This window comes from Mirounga angustirostris, unplaced genomic scaffold (assembly GCF_029215605.1).
Source record: "Mirounga angustirostris isolate CCGP_5_RB_7025 unplaced genomic scaffold, mMirAng1.0.hap1 SCAF_3, whole genome shotgun sequence".
Taxonomy (NCBI): Eukaryota; Metazoa; Chordata; class Mammalia; order Carnivora; family Phocidae; genus Mirounga; species Mirounga angustirostris.
In genome coordinates, this window is record NW_026991711.1 from 152,520,648 (window position 1) to 152,537,027 (window position 16,380).

Genomic DNA, 16,380 nt, shown 5'->3' on the forward strand with positions numbered 1-16,380 from the left:
CCCGGCGCCCCGCCTCCTTCCGCCTCCGCCAATCACCGGGCGGCTGCCGCGCGCGGCCAATCGGACGTGGCTGTTCCGCAGAGGCGCTGCCTCCCCCCCCGCTCCGGGGGACCGCTGCACGGCCAACCCTCTGAGTCCTTCCTTGCTTTGCGCAGGGCCCCGCGGGGGGTGACATGAAGCTTGGCTCTGTGTTGCAACTTGGTCGGTTGGCGGTTACCTCTAGACATTATAGACAACAACTAAAAGGAAGTCTGTGTTTGCAGAGGCCCAAACTTGGAGACCCTTGCATTAAACCCGTATCTGTGAACCGAAGGCAGAAGACAGAGGTGGGCATTAAACTCTAAGCTAAATTCAGCAGCTCATCTGCTTGTTGCTAAACCCAGGGGACCGTTTTTTCTGCGCTCACCTTACCTGACCGCTCAGAAACGTTTGGCACAGTTGACGCCTCCATTTCTCAATACTTCTTCCTTGTCCATGAAACAACATCCTGCTTGTTTCTTCCCACCTCTACGGCACTCTTTATCTCCGCTTCACTCCACGACCAAACTGTTTGACGTTAAAGGTTGTCAGCGTCCAGATGTTGGTCAGTTTTACCCACATTTCTCACGCTGTCCTGTGATGACCTCACCCAGAGCTTCAGTTTCTTTCTAGATGTGAAGGGCTTCTACATGTGTGTCCTGTCCACACCTGTGTATCCTGTCCACAACTCTCCTCTATGTTGTACACCTGCAAGTGTATAGTCGTCACTTGACATTCCACTTGGATGTCTGATAAGTTCTGCAAACTAGTTATATTCAGAACGAACTCATCATCTTTCTCCTCAAACCTGCCCTTTTCCCCTAGAATTGGCATATGTCAGAGAGCTAGGAGTCATTTTTGATATTGCCTTCTCCCTCAACCCTCACATCTGGTCCTCAAGCCTTGTTGATTCTTCTTGCTAAATATTCCTCAAGTCTCATCAACTTCTCTCCATCTCTTATACCAGCCCCACTTTTTTCTCATTTGGATTATTGCAGTAGAGTCCCAAATGGCTGCCTGACTTAAGCTCTTCATTGCCCCCTTTTTTAAAAAGTTTATTTTTTTAACTGATCTCTACACCCAAAGTGGGGCTTGAACTCACAGTCCTGAGATCAAGAGTTGCATGCCCTACCAACTGAGGCAGCCAGGTACCCTGCCTTTAATTCCCTTTTAATCCATTCTCCATGCAACAGTTTGAGTGATTTTTTTTTTTTAATTTCAAAGCAGATCATGTGTTTGCCAACTTGAAAATCCCATGATGGCTTTTACAGAATTCAAATTTCTTAATATAGCTTACAAAGCCTTGGTTCCCCTATCTCTTTCTCTAATCCTATCTTGTGCCACTCTTTCCTTTCCATACTTCAGCATTTTTGGTTTTTGAATATGCCAAGCTCTTTCCCCAAACTCAGGACCTTCTTATCAGCAGTTCTCCATTTGGAAAGCCCCTTGGAGCAACATCCCCTTTCCCCAACCTCTTTTCTGGCTAACTCATCTTTTATGTCTCAGCTAAAAACTCAGCTTAAGTGGCACTCCCCCAGGTAGACATCCCAGAGGCCAGCCTAGATTCAATCTTATTGGAATGTATGCCCATAAGATAAATTGGCTCCTTCAAGTAGATGGAACTTGAATCAAGCCTTGAATAATAAGGCAGCCTTCAGTAGGAAAGGGATCTAAATAATTTCCCACAGATATGCTTATATGTGTTTCTATTACAATTTTCTCTTCCCACATCTATACGCTCCTTCTTCTCACATATTCACCCTTACAAAGCCAGTACTGATCTGTGATAGGAATGACCCTTGGTACCAAAGTAGCTGCCTTCTGTAAGAAGAGATACCAGGCCACTATAAAATACCTTTCCCCTCCCACTCACCTGCATTAAGGGCCCAGACAATGTTTGAGAAAATCTGACTCTAAGAAGAGTCAGAACTTGTTATCAAGTTCCATGGATGCCTCCTTCCCTATGTCTTTAGCCTCCTTCATTTTACCATCATTGACCATACTCTACTGTTGCTCTCATCACTTCAGAACTGGAATGCTACAATAGAGACCAGATAGACTACCTTCTTCCATCCCTTTCCTCTCCACTGTATTTGCCAAATTAATTTCTCTAAAACTTTAACCACATTGATACACTCAGTCCCTGCTCAAGAGCCTTGACAGCTCTCATTGCATTTATGATAAAAACAAATTCTGTCTGCTAGTCTGGATCCTCCACAGAATGTCATCACCTTTCTTCCCTTTGCATTTGTCTCCCATTGTCCCATTACCCAACTAAACTCTATCTTTAATTCCGCCCCCATCCCCAGGCTTTTAATTTTTCTGTTTCTGTCCCTTTGCTCATACCATTGGCAAGTATTGCACATACCAAATGGCATGCCCTGCCCCTTACTCACTTTACTTATCAAATCTTGACCCAACTTTTAAAACTAAGTCCAAATCCTATATTCTCTTTCTGGAACCACCTCATCCTGTGGTGATTAATCTTGTCTCTGAAATAATATGATGCACGAGTGTCTCCATTTATGTCAACAAGCACCACACACTCCCTATATGATGGTTTGTGAAGTGTCTAAGCCTTACTCCCTCCGAGATTCTAAGTTCCAGGAGGGCAAGCTTATGTATTTTGTAAGTGTGACTAACATACTGACTGCTGAAAAAGCAACCCAATAAAAAACCAAAACCGAACGAAAGAGATCCAGAAGTGAAAAGCCCAACCGTGTGAAGCCCCCCTTAGAACAGCCAGCCGAGGGACCTGTGTCTCTATACAAACAATGTCAGCATGGCAAAAGACACAAATCCGGAAAAAATAGCTGATACCATGTTTGGTAGATTGTATTATTTTTCCATTTGTTTCTTTCCCTTCCCACTCCTTGCCCTGGTTCACTCTGGCCCAACATGGAATAGAACAGACGTGAGGTACACTCAGGTATAACCAACCTGAGACTTTGAACGTTCTGTATGATCCACTTGTCCTCATGTGTTCCTTCTCCACACTAGGAGATGGAAGACTCAAGCAGCCCCGGCTCCTCCAGCCTGAGTCCTAGAAGCAGAGACACGTGGAGCCCCCCTCCAAACCTACCACCCGGGGCAGAACTGCTGCAGCCTACCCACACACCCATGAGTAAGAGGTGTTTGTTTGTGGTCAATGTTGGAAGGCCCTGAGATTGTTTTCTCCCCCCTGCTGAAATAGTTGACCAATTCACAGATGACAGAATCAAAAGTCTAAAGTATATTAGTATATAGAATGTTGCTGTGCTGAAACCAACTAGATAAAACTTAACACAGTAAATGCAAAGACCTGTATTTGGGTTTTTTGTTTTTGTTTTTGTTTTTAAAAGGCAACGAATGACAAGGTACTCTTTGCTGCCAGTGCCCAGCTTGGGAGTACTTTTCAACACTGTATCTGGTAACTCACTAGCAATCAATCAGAAATGGCAGGTAAGATGAAACTTACTACTTGGCACCCCCCATCTGGTGTTTATTTAAAGGAGAGTCAAGGATGGTGAGGAGTCTAGAAACCACATTTTATGGTGAGTAATTAAGAGCACTGGAGTAACTCATAAATACACATGATGTTATAGTGGAAAGATTCTTAGAAGCCATCCCACATCTCCTATTTGAAGCAAATTTATTTATTTATTTATTTATTTTGGAGAAGTCATTGAGAAGACAGTATCATTCCTATTCTTCATTCATCCTTTCTTTGATTTCCACTCGGTTGTATGTATTTAATTATATATACAATAACTACAAATATACATATGAAGAATATAATGCAGCTTACAAACCAAGGCAAAAAGATAGATATTATCAGTTCTATAATTCTCATTAGAAGAAATCGGGATCTCCTAGTAGATTGTTTTTAACAACGGCCACATTATTCCTTCCTTTTATTTACTCACTTTTGCAATGTGACTCTGTAGCTCCTTTTAGCAACAGGTGGGGACTATTTTCCCACCCCTTCAATCTGGGCTGGCTTGAGACTTGCTTTGACCAACATTATGCAGCAGATGTGATGTTGTGCCGTTCTGAGCCTAGGCCTCAAGGGGCCTTGTAATACTCCCCTCCACAAACCCTGCCCTGCCTCCGAGGCAAGTCAGCCTAGCCTGCGGCAGCACAAGACAACACACAGAACACAACTGAATAGTGCCGCTCTCAGGGCTTAGGCCTCAGACCTGTGAGACAGCAAGATCAGAGACCTGACCCAGATGAGCAGAACTGCTCAGTCTACCATAGACTCACAGGCAATGATAAATGCTTGTTGTTTTATCCCCACTGAATTTTGAGGAGAGTTTGGTTTGTTGTGTGGCAACAGATCACTGATGCAGACCTTATGGAGGAAAGCAAAGCATCCAGCTACTGAATTGTAAAATGGAATTTCTCGCGTGGTGCAATACCATTGCCCTGCCCCCACCACGAATATTTTCGTTGGGGTCTCTCAGTCCCCCGCAGTACACTCTGCTGTGTTCTTAGGCACACACCCGGGAAAAACTTACTCCCTCTGTGTTCTGTCTTGATGGCCTTGGTCTGTTTCAAAATGGCAGCTACAAATTTTTCCAATATTGTAGCAATGTTGGTAACTTATATCCAATAGTAGGAATTACACCTAATCACTGTAAGCCATGTTTGCTAATCTGTTAATACAACGGGGTTAAAATTAAGGATTTCTAAAATTCTCCGTAGTTCTCTGGATTTTTTATATTCATATGCCTAGAATATGAACGTTATGCTTTCGAAGACTAGTTATTGGAAAATATCCACGTATGAAATTAAATTAAAATGCAGGAAAGAAAACATTATCCTATTACTGTAAGAATATATAGAAATGTAAATACATGGAACACTCAGAAAGGGAAAGAGGGAGGGACGGAGGGAAAATACTTGAAAATGTTAGTTTCTGGGTGGTGGGTTGCTATATAATTTTCTTTTTCTTTTTTTTTCCCACAAATGTCTATACTGAGCACACTTCAATTCAGAGTCCAAATACCCTTGCGAAGACCTGTTGAAGTCCCGTGCTTTCTGCACAGCAGCCCCTGCCTGCCCAGGATGCGGAACGCTGGGCGGCGCAGGTCGTCGGCTGCTTTGAAACGGTTCCAAAGCAGCCCCGCCGGCGTGCGGCGGGAGGGACGCGAATGCTCGGAAGAGCCGTCCCACGTGCTTTCGGGGAAACGGCCCTGGAGCGAGAAGGAGCAGAATTGGGAGGAAACCGAAAAGCGAAAGTAAGTTGCCTTGGGGAGCAGTACGCAGGCGCGGGCCCGGGGATTTTTCCCCACTGACTGGCCGCCAGCTCAGCGGCCCCCGCCCCCCAAGCCTCCCGGCGATGGGGTTGGGGGGGTTGGAGCCGGGAGGCAGGATGCGCACGCTAGCCGGGGACGGTGGACGCCTGCTCTGCGTCCTTCTAGCTGGCTAAGTCTGAGAGTAGTGGCCCAGGACAAGATGAAAGGCGCGGAGGCGGGTGCCCATTAACTTTGGAAGGAGGGAGGGGAATGTTTTCTAACTCCTTAAGGTGCTGGAAACCTTAACCATCCCACTCCCACCTTTTCGTCCTTCTCTTGGCCTGGAGGTCACCCTTTTCCCTCCCTCTTCTCCATCTCTACAGTCTGTACGCCTGCTAACTCAGATCCTTCTGTCTTTCAAGCTCTGACCCTCCCCCAGCTGGTGTGAAGGTGAAGGTGGAGGGCTGGCTGGTTCTTTTCAGGAATCCTTTTGCTGTATCTGCAAAAAGGTCTCTTCTTTTCCTCCTGGGATCTTCTTGCCCCCTGCTTTCTCCCCTAGGGCGATTATACCAGAGGGAGTTGGGGAGGAGAATAATGGAGGAGAATAGTTTTGTCACTGCACCATGATTTCAGAGGTTGACAGGCCCAGGAGAAATAGTTTGGGTCCTGGCTGCTATCTGTGACTTACTGAGGCACAGACTGAGTTTCTTGGGGTCAGCTCCATCACTAGCGAAGGATACTAGCTACTTAGGGTGACATAGTTACCAACCTAGGACTTACAGTGTGTGAAGGGATCCATCTTACTATAACCACAGCCTCCAGTCTCATGTGAGAGTGAGCGCCCATCCCCATGCCTGCTACAAACACCCCAGCAAGTGCTCTTTACGTAATCTCCACAATGCAAATGGATGTTTATTTTCCCCTGTTTGAAGGACAGGACAGGCTATATAACTTGCAGGGCCCAGTGCTAAATGAAAATATGGAGTCCCTTATTCAAAACTTATAAGAATTTCAAGAAGGCAATAGTAGAGCGTTAAACCAAGCATGGAGTCCTTGTGAGTGCTGGCCCTGGGCAACTGCTCAGGTTGCACACTAATGAAGTTAGTGTGAAATTGAAGGAAAGGAGAGTTCTCCCATAGAAACCTTGTTACATATTTACTTAAAACAAATGAAAACTTAGATAATGAAGGAACAAAAATAATGACACCACTCTTTCCTATAGCACTTGCAATAAAATCCAGAGCCTTCAGCTTTCCCTATAGAGTCCTACATGATCTGGTCTTGCCCCTCTCTCCTACCCATGTTGTCTCAGTCCCTCCATGCCTCACCATGTTCCCCTCCCTGTGGCCTCCTTCTGTTCCTCAAGGACTCAAGATTCTGTCGGCCGGGTCTCATGTATGTACTGTTCTTTTAGTATGCTGTGTTCCTGGCTGTGTCCATGGACTTACTCCTTCTCATTCTTTAGGTCTCAGATCAAATATCTCTCCAGAGAGACCTTCACTGACCACTTCTTCCCGCTACTCTATATAGTCTTCATAGTACTTATTAAAGTTGTCATTTATTATTTGTCTGTTTTCATCTCTCCTCACAACAGGAGGGACTTTGTGCTGTGACATGAAAGAATTAGGCTAGTGCCCTGAGGCATCTGTATGAATTACTGTCTCTCTTATATACCTAGAATGGCACTAGATACCATCCTTGGGACAACTAAGAAAATAGTCAAGCAAATCACTGTGTCTTATGGTTCAGATGGGAAACCCGAGTTGAGAAAGGCTGTCCCTGATACACAATCTCAATATTTTTTTAATGAGCACATCACACCATTGACCAATGCTGGAATCAGGAATCACAGGTGAATTCAACCATTCAGACCTCAACACTGGCTCTAGACCTATTGAGCTAGAATTGAGGGGAGGAGAATAAAGAGCATGTGTATTCTGAAAAATTCCCCAAAAGATTTGAATGAGAGCACCCTCCTCCACACCCTTTCCAACTTCTCCCCCATCTCCACCCTGTCTAGACAGCTTCCAGGCTTCTTCCCATTAGCAGCGTTCTGTGAAGCATCTAAGTGAATGACTTTCAAGCCTCATGTAAGAGAGTGTTGTGTAGGGCTTTTACCCGGGGTAGGAGTATAAAGGCGGTGAGTTTAATAAAGGCAAAGGGAAATTTCAAGAGCACTTGGTTTATCTGTGCACGGGCAGATGTCTGGGATGTTGGGCACATAGAAGATATCTAAATAAAAGAGAAGTTAGAATGAGCTAACAATCAGACAATCTAATCCAGAGCATTTCTACAGAGTCTGGAAATTATGAGTAGGATGAAGTAGAGGGAAGCAATAACGGGCATGTTTGGGTTAATCAATTTGCATGTAATATTAGTGACTATTCCATAATTTTAGAATTTGGAGGATTGTAAAGAGAATTCTAGCTTAGTCTTGCAGGCAGAAAGGAACTAATTACTGTCTTCTATGTACTCAAATATTAAATTACTAAGGGGCAGACTGCTAGATTTTAGGGCTAGAACTGTGAACAAAGTCTTCTTGGTCCCTGTACGTACAGAGCTCTCTTAGAGTCTAATGAAGAAGACAGCTGATATACCTTTACAACAAAGGTGGTAGGAATGGTGCTGGGGCATCTAGAGCATCTGGAGGAGGCGTGAAGTGACCTGAGTCATACAGGTGTGCACGGGGTGGGGGGGGTGGCAGAAGGTTTTCTAGAACCTGAAGGATGTGTAAACGTTATCCAGGTGGCAGGGTGGATAGGATGGGGTTGGAGAACTGAGAGGATGCAGTGGAGGGAAGGGGGAGGGAACCCGGGCCATCAAAGAAACTGAAAGTAGTTCAGTCTTGTGTGTGTATGTTTTGCAGGGTGAAAAGCCATTGTTGGGGGAGATGATGAGATAGGAGTTGAGGACTAGGAAGGGACTAAATAATGTATGACTTCAGAAAGATCTGTTGAGAATTATGGTCATCATCCAGTTCTGGGATTCTTAAATTTTGTGCCATGGGCCCCTTTGTCAATCTGATGAAACCTATTAACTCCAAAGAGTAATGCTTTTAGTTGAATAAAATAAAATACATGAGATTAAATAGAAAACCAACTACACTGAAATGCAGATATCAAAATATTGAAAGCAACTTTGTGACATAGTGATGTAAGTGCTTCTTTGTTATTGGCATTAAATAAGATCTAGCAGCAAGTCTGACGAATGCGATTTCAAAATTGTGCTTAGCATAAGCAATAGTTTGAGGTAATTGTAACAACTGTAATGTGACAAAAATGTGTGGGTCATGGTTTGTTGCCTTTATTCCTAATTGAAAGAAATTCTAAGTTTCAATTACAAGTCTGTGAAAATAGACTGATGTTTGCCATCCAAACTCACGAACCTCCAGATTTCTATCCATACATGCCAGGTAAGAACTGCTAATCCAGAGCACCAGAAGCCATATGAAAATTATAAGCAGGGGGTAAAATGATGTGATTTATTTAAAATAGAGCCCTCTGTGTATGTAAGAAGCCGCATAGAATTGTTTGTTGTATTTACTCTAGATATGCCGCAGAGCATGTCCTTCATCATGTTTTTATAGTGTCCTCTTTGAGGACTCTGGTGGAAATGTTCTATGTCTTAGAGTGGTGGTTACACAACTGTATGGGTTTGTCAGAAAAGGGTGAATTTTATTATGTGTATATTATACTTCCTCTAGCCAGACTTTTAAAAATGTAAGCAGTCAGGGGCGCCTGGGTGGTTCAGTCAGTTAAGCGGCCGACTTTTGGTTTCAGTTCAGGTCATGATCTCCCGGGTCCTGGGATAGAGCCATACTCAGTGGGAGTCTGCTTGACGCTTCTCTCCCTCTGCCCCTCTTCCATTCATGCACACACTCTCTCTCTCTCTCTCAAATAAATAAATCTTTAAAAAAATGCAAGCCATCAAATCAATTAACGCTCATGGTCAATTTGAAAAAAGAAAATTATTTGTCAGAATTTGGAGTGTGTGCACAGGCACTTTACTAAGTCTGGACTACAGTTATCTACTAGAGTATAGCAGTAATTGGTTTGACCTCTAATTCTGTTCCTTCTTCTGCAGGGAGCTCTTGGGCCTCCTGAACATGTGAGGTACAGAAAAATCCCTTGGATTTGCCAGAAGCATACTCATTCCTTATGGGTTTGGGGGGCCTTCCTTGCTGCCTTAAGATTTGAGGAAGTCCACTGGAAGCTGCCTTCTTTCAACATTTATTCCAGATAAAGGCACTGATACTCAGTACAGTTGGGTCAAAGTGAGTCGTTGTGAAAAAGAATTTGACAAGGGATTAGTAAAATGGACATCTGTGATTGGTCTGGGATGGGTGGGGGAGGAGTGAAAATGTGATTAATATTTTAAAAATAAATCTACATTTTATTTCATTAAATGCTACTTATTTGCTGCCAGTTGTAAGAAAAAAAAATATTCCGGGGGAGGATTCGGTAGAAATTTGGTGATCTAAATGCCCTTCCCATTCACTGTACTTCATCTCATGTGGCACACCTTAGCCTCAACTAAACAGGTATCTCCAGGAATCCTCTGACAAAATCCCATTACTCTTACAAAGATGATTTCTAGAATGCAAGACTCACACTCTTGGGAAGTAACTCTATACTGTAATCAAGAACTTGGTTTTGATTTTCTGAATCTAAGTGCAAATAGCCACTTGCTGAACTCTTCTTCTTACTATATGGCCTCTGTGTCTGTTAGAGAGAGCAAACTACATATGTCCTTGTATCGTCTGCCCTCAAATAACGATAATGGTTGAGATCACATATGAAACCTCGGCATTCTGCTACCAGGCTCCATATTGAGATGTTTTTAAACATTTTGCTGAGTAAGAGTGCATCATACTTTTAATACATTCCAGGGAGTGAAAAGCTTCTGCAACCTTCTTTGGCTTCTAAATCCAATTGTTTATTTCCTGATAGTAGATTACCTCTTTAAAGATAAAACAATAATAATAATTTTATAATTCAAAATATCAATCAAGATATAACTTTAAACCAGGTTTATGATTATTTCCTCTACTTTTGTTGCCAATTGATATATTTGAATTGCAGAAAATTGGGCATGTGGAGGAGAGACTGGGAGACTGCCCCTCAAGTTAGCCTGGTGGTCCTCCATCCAACAGACACGGGAAGGGGTGCCTGGGTGACTCCGTCGGTGAAGTGCTTGCCTTCGGCTCAGGTCATGATCTCAGGGTCCTGACATTGAGCCCCACGTCGGGCTCTCTGCTCAGTGGGGGGTCTGCTTCTCCCTCTCCGTCTTGCTCTCTCTCTCAAATAAATAAAATCTGAAAAAAAGAGTACTATCAGGAATAAGTGAACTGGCCTTGGTATAAGTACAGAGTTGGAAGAACAATATAGGATCCAGTTGGGCACATGTGAATGGGTATAAAGGATGCGATTGGTAAGATGGAATCTCTCTGAGAAAGAAGGTTATATTAAAACCTTTTTCTCTTTGAAATCTTTTCCATTAAACATTAACTTCTCTCTGTATGGCTTGCCTCAGGGACAGAAGAGGGGTGGAAGAAGTTAGAGAGGGGTCCTCCAGAGGGATCTATCTGGTATCTAGGGTGATGGCTTTTACCTTCTAGAACTCAGGACATAAGCTTATTTGGCTTTTCTCTAAGGTCTTCTTGCTGGCCTTTGAGTGATGTAGGTGTGACTATGTCATTCGTAACCTATTCTGAAATCTTAACACTTAATCCTTCTAGAGCCCAAATCATAAGTAACATGTGAGAAACAAAATAAAAAATGAAACAAAGACAAAAGGGTCTTTTGTTAATGTTATATTAACACTGGTTTCTTAAAGTGTCTTATCTTGTAAGTTTATCTGAAGCTTTGGTTTTTAACATTTCAGTCAGGACATTCCCAATTGGTGGTGTCAGGCGAGTGAGAGGAGAGCTTCAGACTTCAACCATTTCCTGGAAACTGGTATATACAAAGCTGAAGAAATAAGATAGGATTGTTGGCAAAGATCAGTCTTTAAGCTTTTTCATTTGCTTCCTTCTTTTGAGTGTCAAGAATTTATCTTGTCATTCAGCAGAATATGGAGACTTCATCTAAAATTGGAAAATGAAAATGACTTTTGAGGAAACTATTGGTTTTTGCAAATAAGTCATCATTTTTAAGGTAAACACCCTTTTGTCTACTAAATACTTCACAATCTTTCTACCAATTAACTAGTAAGCATTCACAAAATTCATCCCATAAAAATGTAATGAGGAAATGAGTGCAAAATGTAGCAAAAGTTCTCTTATAACTAAATGATTTAAGACAACTAACATTGGAACAAGACTGTGGGTTTTCCCATCCCTGGAAATCTTTAAGAGGACTAAAACTCACTTGGTTTATAACCCGCGTAGAGGAGCAAAATTTGCCACCCTAAAATGTGTCTTTTTAGCATGTGGATTATTTTAGGCTGAGTATTTTTAAGAAACAAAAAGCTCAGGAAGAAACTTTCACCTTCCCCTTAACTGTCTAAAAGAATTTAGAGAAACTGGCTCCAGGAAGGGAGTTATCACCATAGATAACTATAGTATAATATGAATTAGGTGTGGTAGACAGGGAGGAACTTAACAAAATTTTTGTTAAAATTCTTCTCTGTGCCCCATTGTTTCTGTATGCCCTAGCAAACATTTGCTTATGAAATATTTACTCTTTTCATCTTCCTGTGAATCGTCTTCAATCCCTTTGAAGTCCCAGATCCCAGCCCCTTCTCCTTAGCTCAGAATGGCATATAAGCCTCAATTGCTTGTCTGTGGGCCTCATATTCTTATGGCCCCCCTGTTAGTACTTTATTAGTAATTATTTGATTTTCTTTTATTAATCCATCTCATGTCAATTTAATTCTTTGATAGCCAAAGGAACCTAAGGGTAAAGTAAAAATTTTCGTCCCCAACACCCAACATCAAATTTCTTGGGGCTCAGGGTCCCTCCAAGATTCTGTTATTCTCATATGTTCATCTGAATGTAAACTGGATAACTTGATGGTATTGAGGAATAATAATAGATAGGATGCATCCTAAATCACATTATTGCATTTAAGATTGTGATTAAGTTCTCAGAGAAGTATTATTATGCTGCTACTGACTATAATTCATGTACTACTTGAAGAAGCTCCTGGGACAGGACTAATAATGCAAGTAAAAATTAAGAAAAATTGGAATTTGTGGTTCTTGAACTAAAATAAATATTGAACTAGGTTTATAAATAGTGACTAATATATGTTGTCTACTAAGGTGGGAGAGTGGTGGGGAGTGGTGCGGCCAATGGCAGAAGTAGGGACAAAGTGTACATGAGTGAGGAAGAGGAATACTTTGCCCTTTGATGGCTTTTGATGGAAAGAACTTAAAGCAGTTCAAATGAGTGAAGGTGTCTGTTTTCAGTGCCCCTATCAGTGACCCACAGGAACATACAGACACACCCAGTGTGATGCTCATGGATTTGGTCCAACAAAAGTGTTTTCTCACTTCTCAGGCAGAACTTCAGCCCCTTTGATTAACAGGTGCCACATTTGCTTCATTAGGAGTGCCCTTGACCAGCAATGGAAAAGAAAGGGAACATACTGCAGTTTCAATTGTTGTGGGACTCAGGTTTTCTCTCAGCACCGCATATACGCTTGGAGACATGGGAAGAAGATCTGATGGAGATTGTGGCTCAGTTGAATCACTTCGGCTTAAAGAGATAACAAGGTGCATGTTGAAAAGGATTAAAAATAATAGCTTCTGGTGACACTGTCAGGAACTCATTTCTAGGGCTTCCTCTATTTGTTTCACTGAGATGCCTAATTCATTGTTTGAAATCAGAGCATTCAGCGTACTCTGGAACATACAGCATATAAAAAGGCAACTTTATAATTCCAGTCATGGTAGACTATGGTGCTTCCTGAAGACTAGCTTTGGGTATTAAAGCAAATGGGACATTGAGCATTAAAATGCTTTATTGTCAGGTATATGTACTTGGCTCTATCCGAGTAGAAATGCTTTTTTTAAAAAAAAGATAAATTCAGTAAGAGATATTTTACATGTGGCTAAGGTTACTTACATTGTTGAAATGGGTATAAAAACAGATGGAACATAACCTTTGTCCCCCCTTTCTGTTGGTCTTGAAACTGGAAAAGAAAGGCAGGAAAAAATGTTATCAATATTATTGATAAATTTTTTTAAAGTCTAGACAAATATAAGTAATGTTAAAAAGAAGAGTGGTATTGGGCGCCTGGGTGGCTCAGTCGATTGGGCGTCTGCCTTTGGCTCGGGTCATGATCCTGGAGTCCTGGGATCGAGTCCCGCATCGGGCTCCCTGCTCGGTGGGGAGCCTGCTTCTCCCTCTGACCCTCCCCCCCTCATGCTCTCTCTGTCTCTCATTCTGTCTCTATCTCTCAAATAAGTAAAAATCTTAAAAAAAAAAAAAAAAAGAAGAGCAGTATTATGATTGTTTAGTGACTCACAAAGATTTTTAGTTGAATAGATGGAACAGTATTTTAGGTGAACATAAAATGTGCAAGAAGAGCAAAACAGATCTCTTGGCAGGCCTAATCTGACTTTACATATTATTGTCTCCAAAATGCATGAGAAAAAGTGGGAGGCAACTATATTACCTGTCTTCAAAGTTATGTTCAAGTTTGATTATATTTGATTGATTTGTGTATTGCGGGATTTCTAGTAACTCAGCAGGGTAGCAGCAACTCAGCATCTGTGGGTGACAATTGTAGGCTATTCCAAAAGATGGTGCTCATAGATTTAGTTGCTATAGATGAACATTTTAATGGATTGTATACACTTTCATCAGAGACACAGAATGGTTAACTTAGATTACAATTGTAGAGCTAATTTTATTTATATTCTTTCGTGTATTTAACAAATATTTACCAAATGCTTCTTTTGGCCAGGTGTGATTTTAGCCCCTTAGGATACAACCAGGAAAGGCAGGCATGTCAAGACTAGTTATTGGAAGGCCAGCAGGTGGGGAATGAAGCACTGACCCCTTAGCCCCTCCCTGGCAAGTAAACTACCCAAGCTGAGTTGTGAGACTACAGTAAGGTAAAAAATATAAAGCTTATAAACCTCAGGCTTCTTTTGCAGAAAACAGACTCCCCTAACCCTTAACAGCTTTCTAATCATTACCTCCTCTTTCTTTTCCTCTCTCCCAGTCATAGACGTGAAGTCAGCACCACTTCTGTTTTAGGAAGGAGAAAGCCAAAGCTCTCCAGGCGGCTGGGAGAAGGCACATGGCCGTGTGAAGTCTGGTCACAGCTACCGATTACTAACTACTCTGCTGAAGTTGGACAGCCCAGCTGTTCCTCTTCAGGAACTGTTGACGCACTACTTCCTTTCTAAGGCTTTGACCTTCACATACCCCCTACGTCTTATGACAAAGTAAACATAAAAAGAGGAACTTCGTTTACTCCAATATGAGGTTATTTGCCAAAAGCTGAGGAAAACAAGCAAACAGAAAGGACCTAACCTTCGCAGGGCTGGGAGCTGTAGTGTTTACCGAAGGCTTTGTCTTTGGGAATGTCAGGATAAAGGTACTTCAGAGGGTTTTCGGGAATGTTTTCAGCCATAATAACCTTATAGTCTCGAAGGATGTCAGCGAACGGCAGAGCAGACAACCGACCTTTATTGTAGGGTTCTACAGAGTGGAATCTCACTTCTCCTGGAAAAACAGAAAGGGTGGGTGGAGGGAGGTACATTCAGGTTCCTGCAGGCATTCTTGGGGGCCATTCTTCCTGCCCATGTCATCTTCATGTCACTGGCTATCAAGCAATGCCAGCCCTTTTCTGCAGAGTGGACGGCACAGAGTGCCATGTGACAGAGGACACCCACACAGGCTGTGAGAAAGTCATGAGCCTCTCTTCTGGGACAACTGTAACAACTATATTCAAACCCCCTGGACACATGAAAAACAGAACACCATGCTACACACGTCTGAAAACTGAAAGACCAATAACCAAACTCAGTACTACTTTCACAAGTATAAATCATGTACCATTTTCAGAATGGTCTACCCAGGTGAAAGTTATTCCTCCAAGGTGGCTTTCACTGAATCTTAACAAAAAGGTTCCAGGCATTTTATCCTTTAGCAAGAGGCGCTCCTTCTCTTTGCTAACAAAGCCCATGACATACCTAAAAATAGAACAATGCATAGTTTTACCTGATCAAACACTGTAATTTATTACATTTGTATTTATTTCATTCACAAAGAACAGACCTAAATTTGTTCTGAGTATAATAAAAAGTCAATGAAATACTCCTCTAAGATTAAAGTAAATATCAGTACTCTATGAAGAATGTAAGAAACTGAACTATTCCCCATCCCTCTATCACTAAACATGCTTGAAAGGAAAAAAACCAACAGCTTAAAAATAAGAACCTAATGAACTCATATGAAAAATATAGCCTGTAACTCACCCATCTATCCAAAGAGGAAGAATGTGTTTCTTAATTAGATCCAATATTGCTTCAAGCCAAGTCCAAAAGGTAAATGATTTACCAGGTAAGTGTTCCTATTGTAATAAACAAACATGTCAGGACAATGATTATTTTAATAGTTAATGTTGATACAATAATTCAAGTTCCATTTTTCAATGAAATACTCCCTTAAACTTTTTTTAAAAAATTATTTATTTTAGAGAGAGAGAAAGCAAGCAAGGGGGAGGGGCAAAGGGAGAGAGAAAATCCTGAAGCAGACTCCCCACTGAGCAGGGAGCCTGATACATGTGATGCAGGGCTCTATCCCAGGACCCTGAGATCATGACCTGAGCAGAAACCAAGAGTTGGCTGCCCAACTGACTGAGCCACCAGGGCGCCCCAAAATATTTCCTTTAAACAAGACAATAGTTTAGAGTTTAAAAAAAAAATAACTGCATCCAGGAAATCCTCAAAATCCCAGATTATGATATGGAGGCTTAAAAAGAAGCACTACTTAAAAATTATCTAAATGATATTCTTGCTCCCCTATTTGTACCTTGCAGAACTTGGCCCAGGTGAGATGACCATCACTGTAGCTAGACTGGACTAAAAGAAAAGAAAAGAATGAGATTTTTATGAAACAATTAGACTTTTCAATTTGGTGCTCAATTTAGATTTTACCCAGCCCCTTTCAAAAATTCCTTAAGC

General features: G+C 41.9%; 1 protein-coding gene and 1 long non-coding RNA gene across 9 annotated transcripts in view; one reads left to right on the forward strand and one right to left on the reverse strand.

The window, feature by feature from the left end:
- The first annotated feature begins 118 nt into the window (after window positions 1-118).
- LOC123839004 (uncharacterized) lies at window positions 119-14,732 on the forward strand. Of its 3 annotated transcripts, none has more exons than XR_010410252.1 (5): window positions 119-326; window positions 3,019-3,142; window positions 3,360-5,240; window positions 9,321-9,510; window positions 14,412-14,732. It is a non-coding gene; the product is annotated as an uncharacterized LOC123839004 (long non-coding RNA). The 3 variants fall into 3 exon arrangements; XR_006789549.3 differs by lacking the exon at window positions 9,321-9,510 and adding an exon at window positions 12,789-12,954; XR_010410251.1 differs by lacking the exon at window positions 14,412-14,732 and having other exon boundaries at window positions 9,321-10,101.
- Window positions 10,177-16,380, reverse strand: part of STAT4 (signal transducer and activator of transcription 4) — a 99,053-nt gene continuing 92,849 nt past the window's right edge. The window contains exons 18-24 of one of the 6 annotated variants that reach the window (XR_010410250.1): window positions 16,229-16,278; window positions 15,673-15,767; window positions 15,251-15,387; window positions 14,726-14,917; window positions 13,307-13,373; window positions 12,687-12,937; window positions 10,177-11,322 (exon numbers count right to left, since the gene is read on the reverse strand). Coding sequence is in view for 4 of the 6 variants with exons in the window: in XM_045868324.3 (XP_045724280.1) it covers window positions 11,296-11,322; window positions 12,829-12,937; window positions 13,307-13,373; window positions 14,726-14,917; window positions 15,251-15,387; window positions 15,673-15,767; window positions 16,229-16,278 (677 nt within the window). In the remaining 2 variants the exon portion in view is untranslated. The remainder of the gene's footprint in view (window positions 11,323-12,686; window positions 12,938-13,306; window positions 13,374-14,725; window positions 14,918-15,250; window positions 15,388-15,672; window positions 15,768-16,228; window positions 16,279-16,380) is intronic. The other 5 variants (XR_010410249.1, XM_064586832.1, XM_045868324.3 and 2 more) reach the window with 5 other exon arrangements.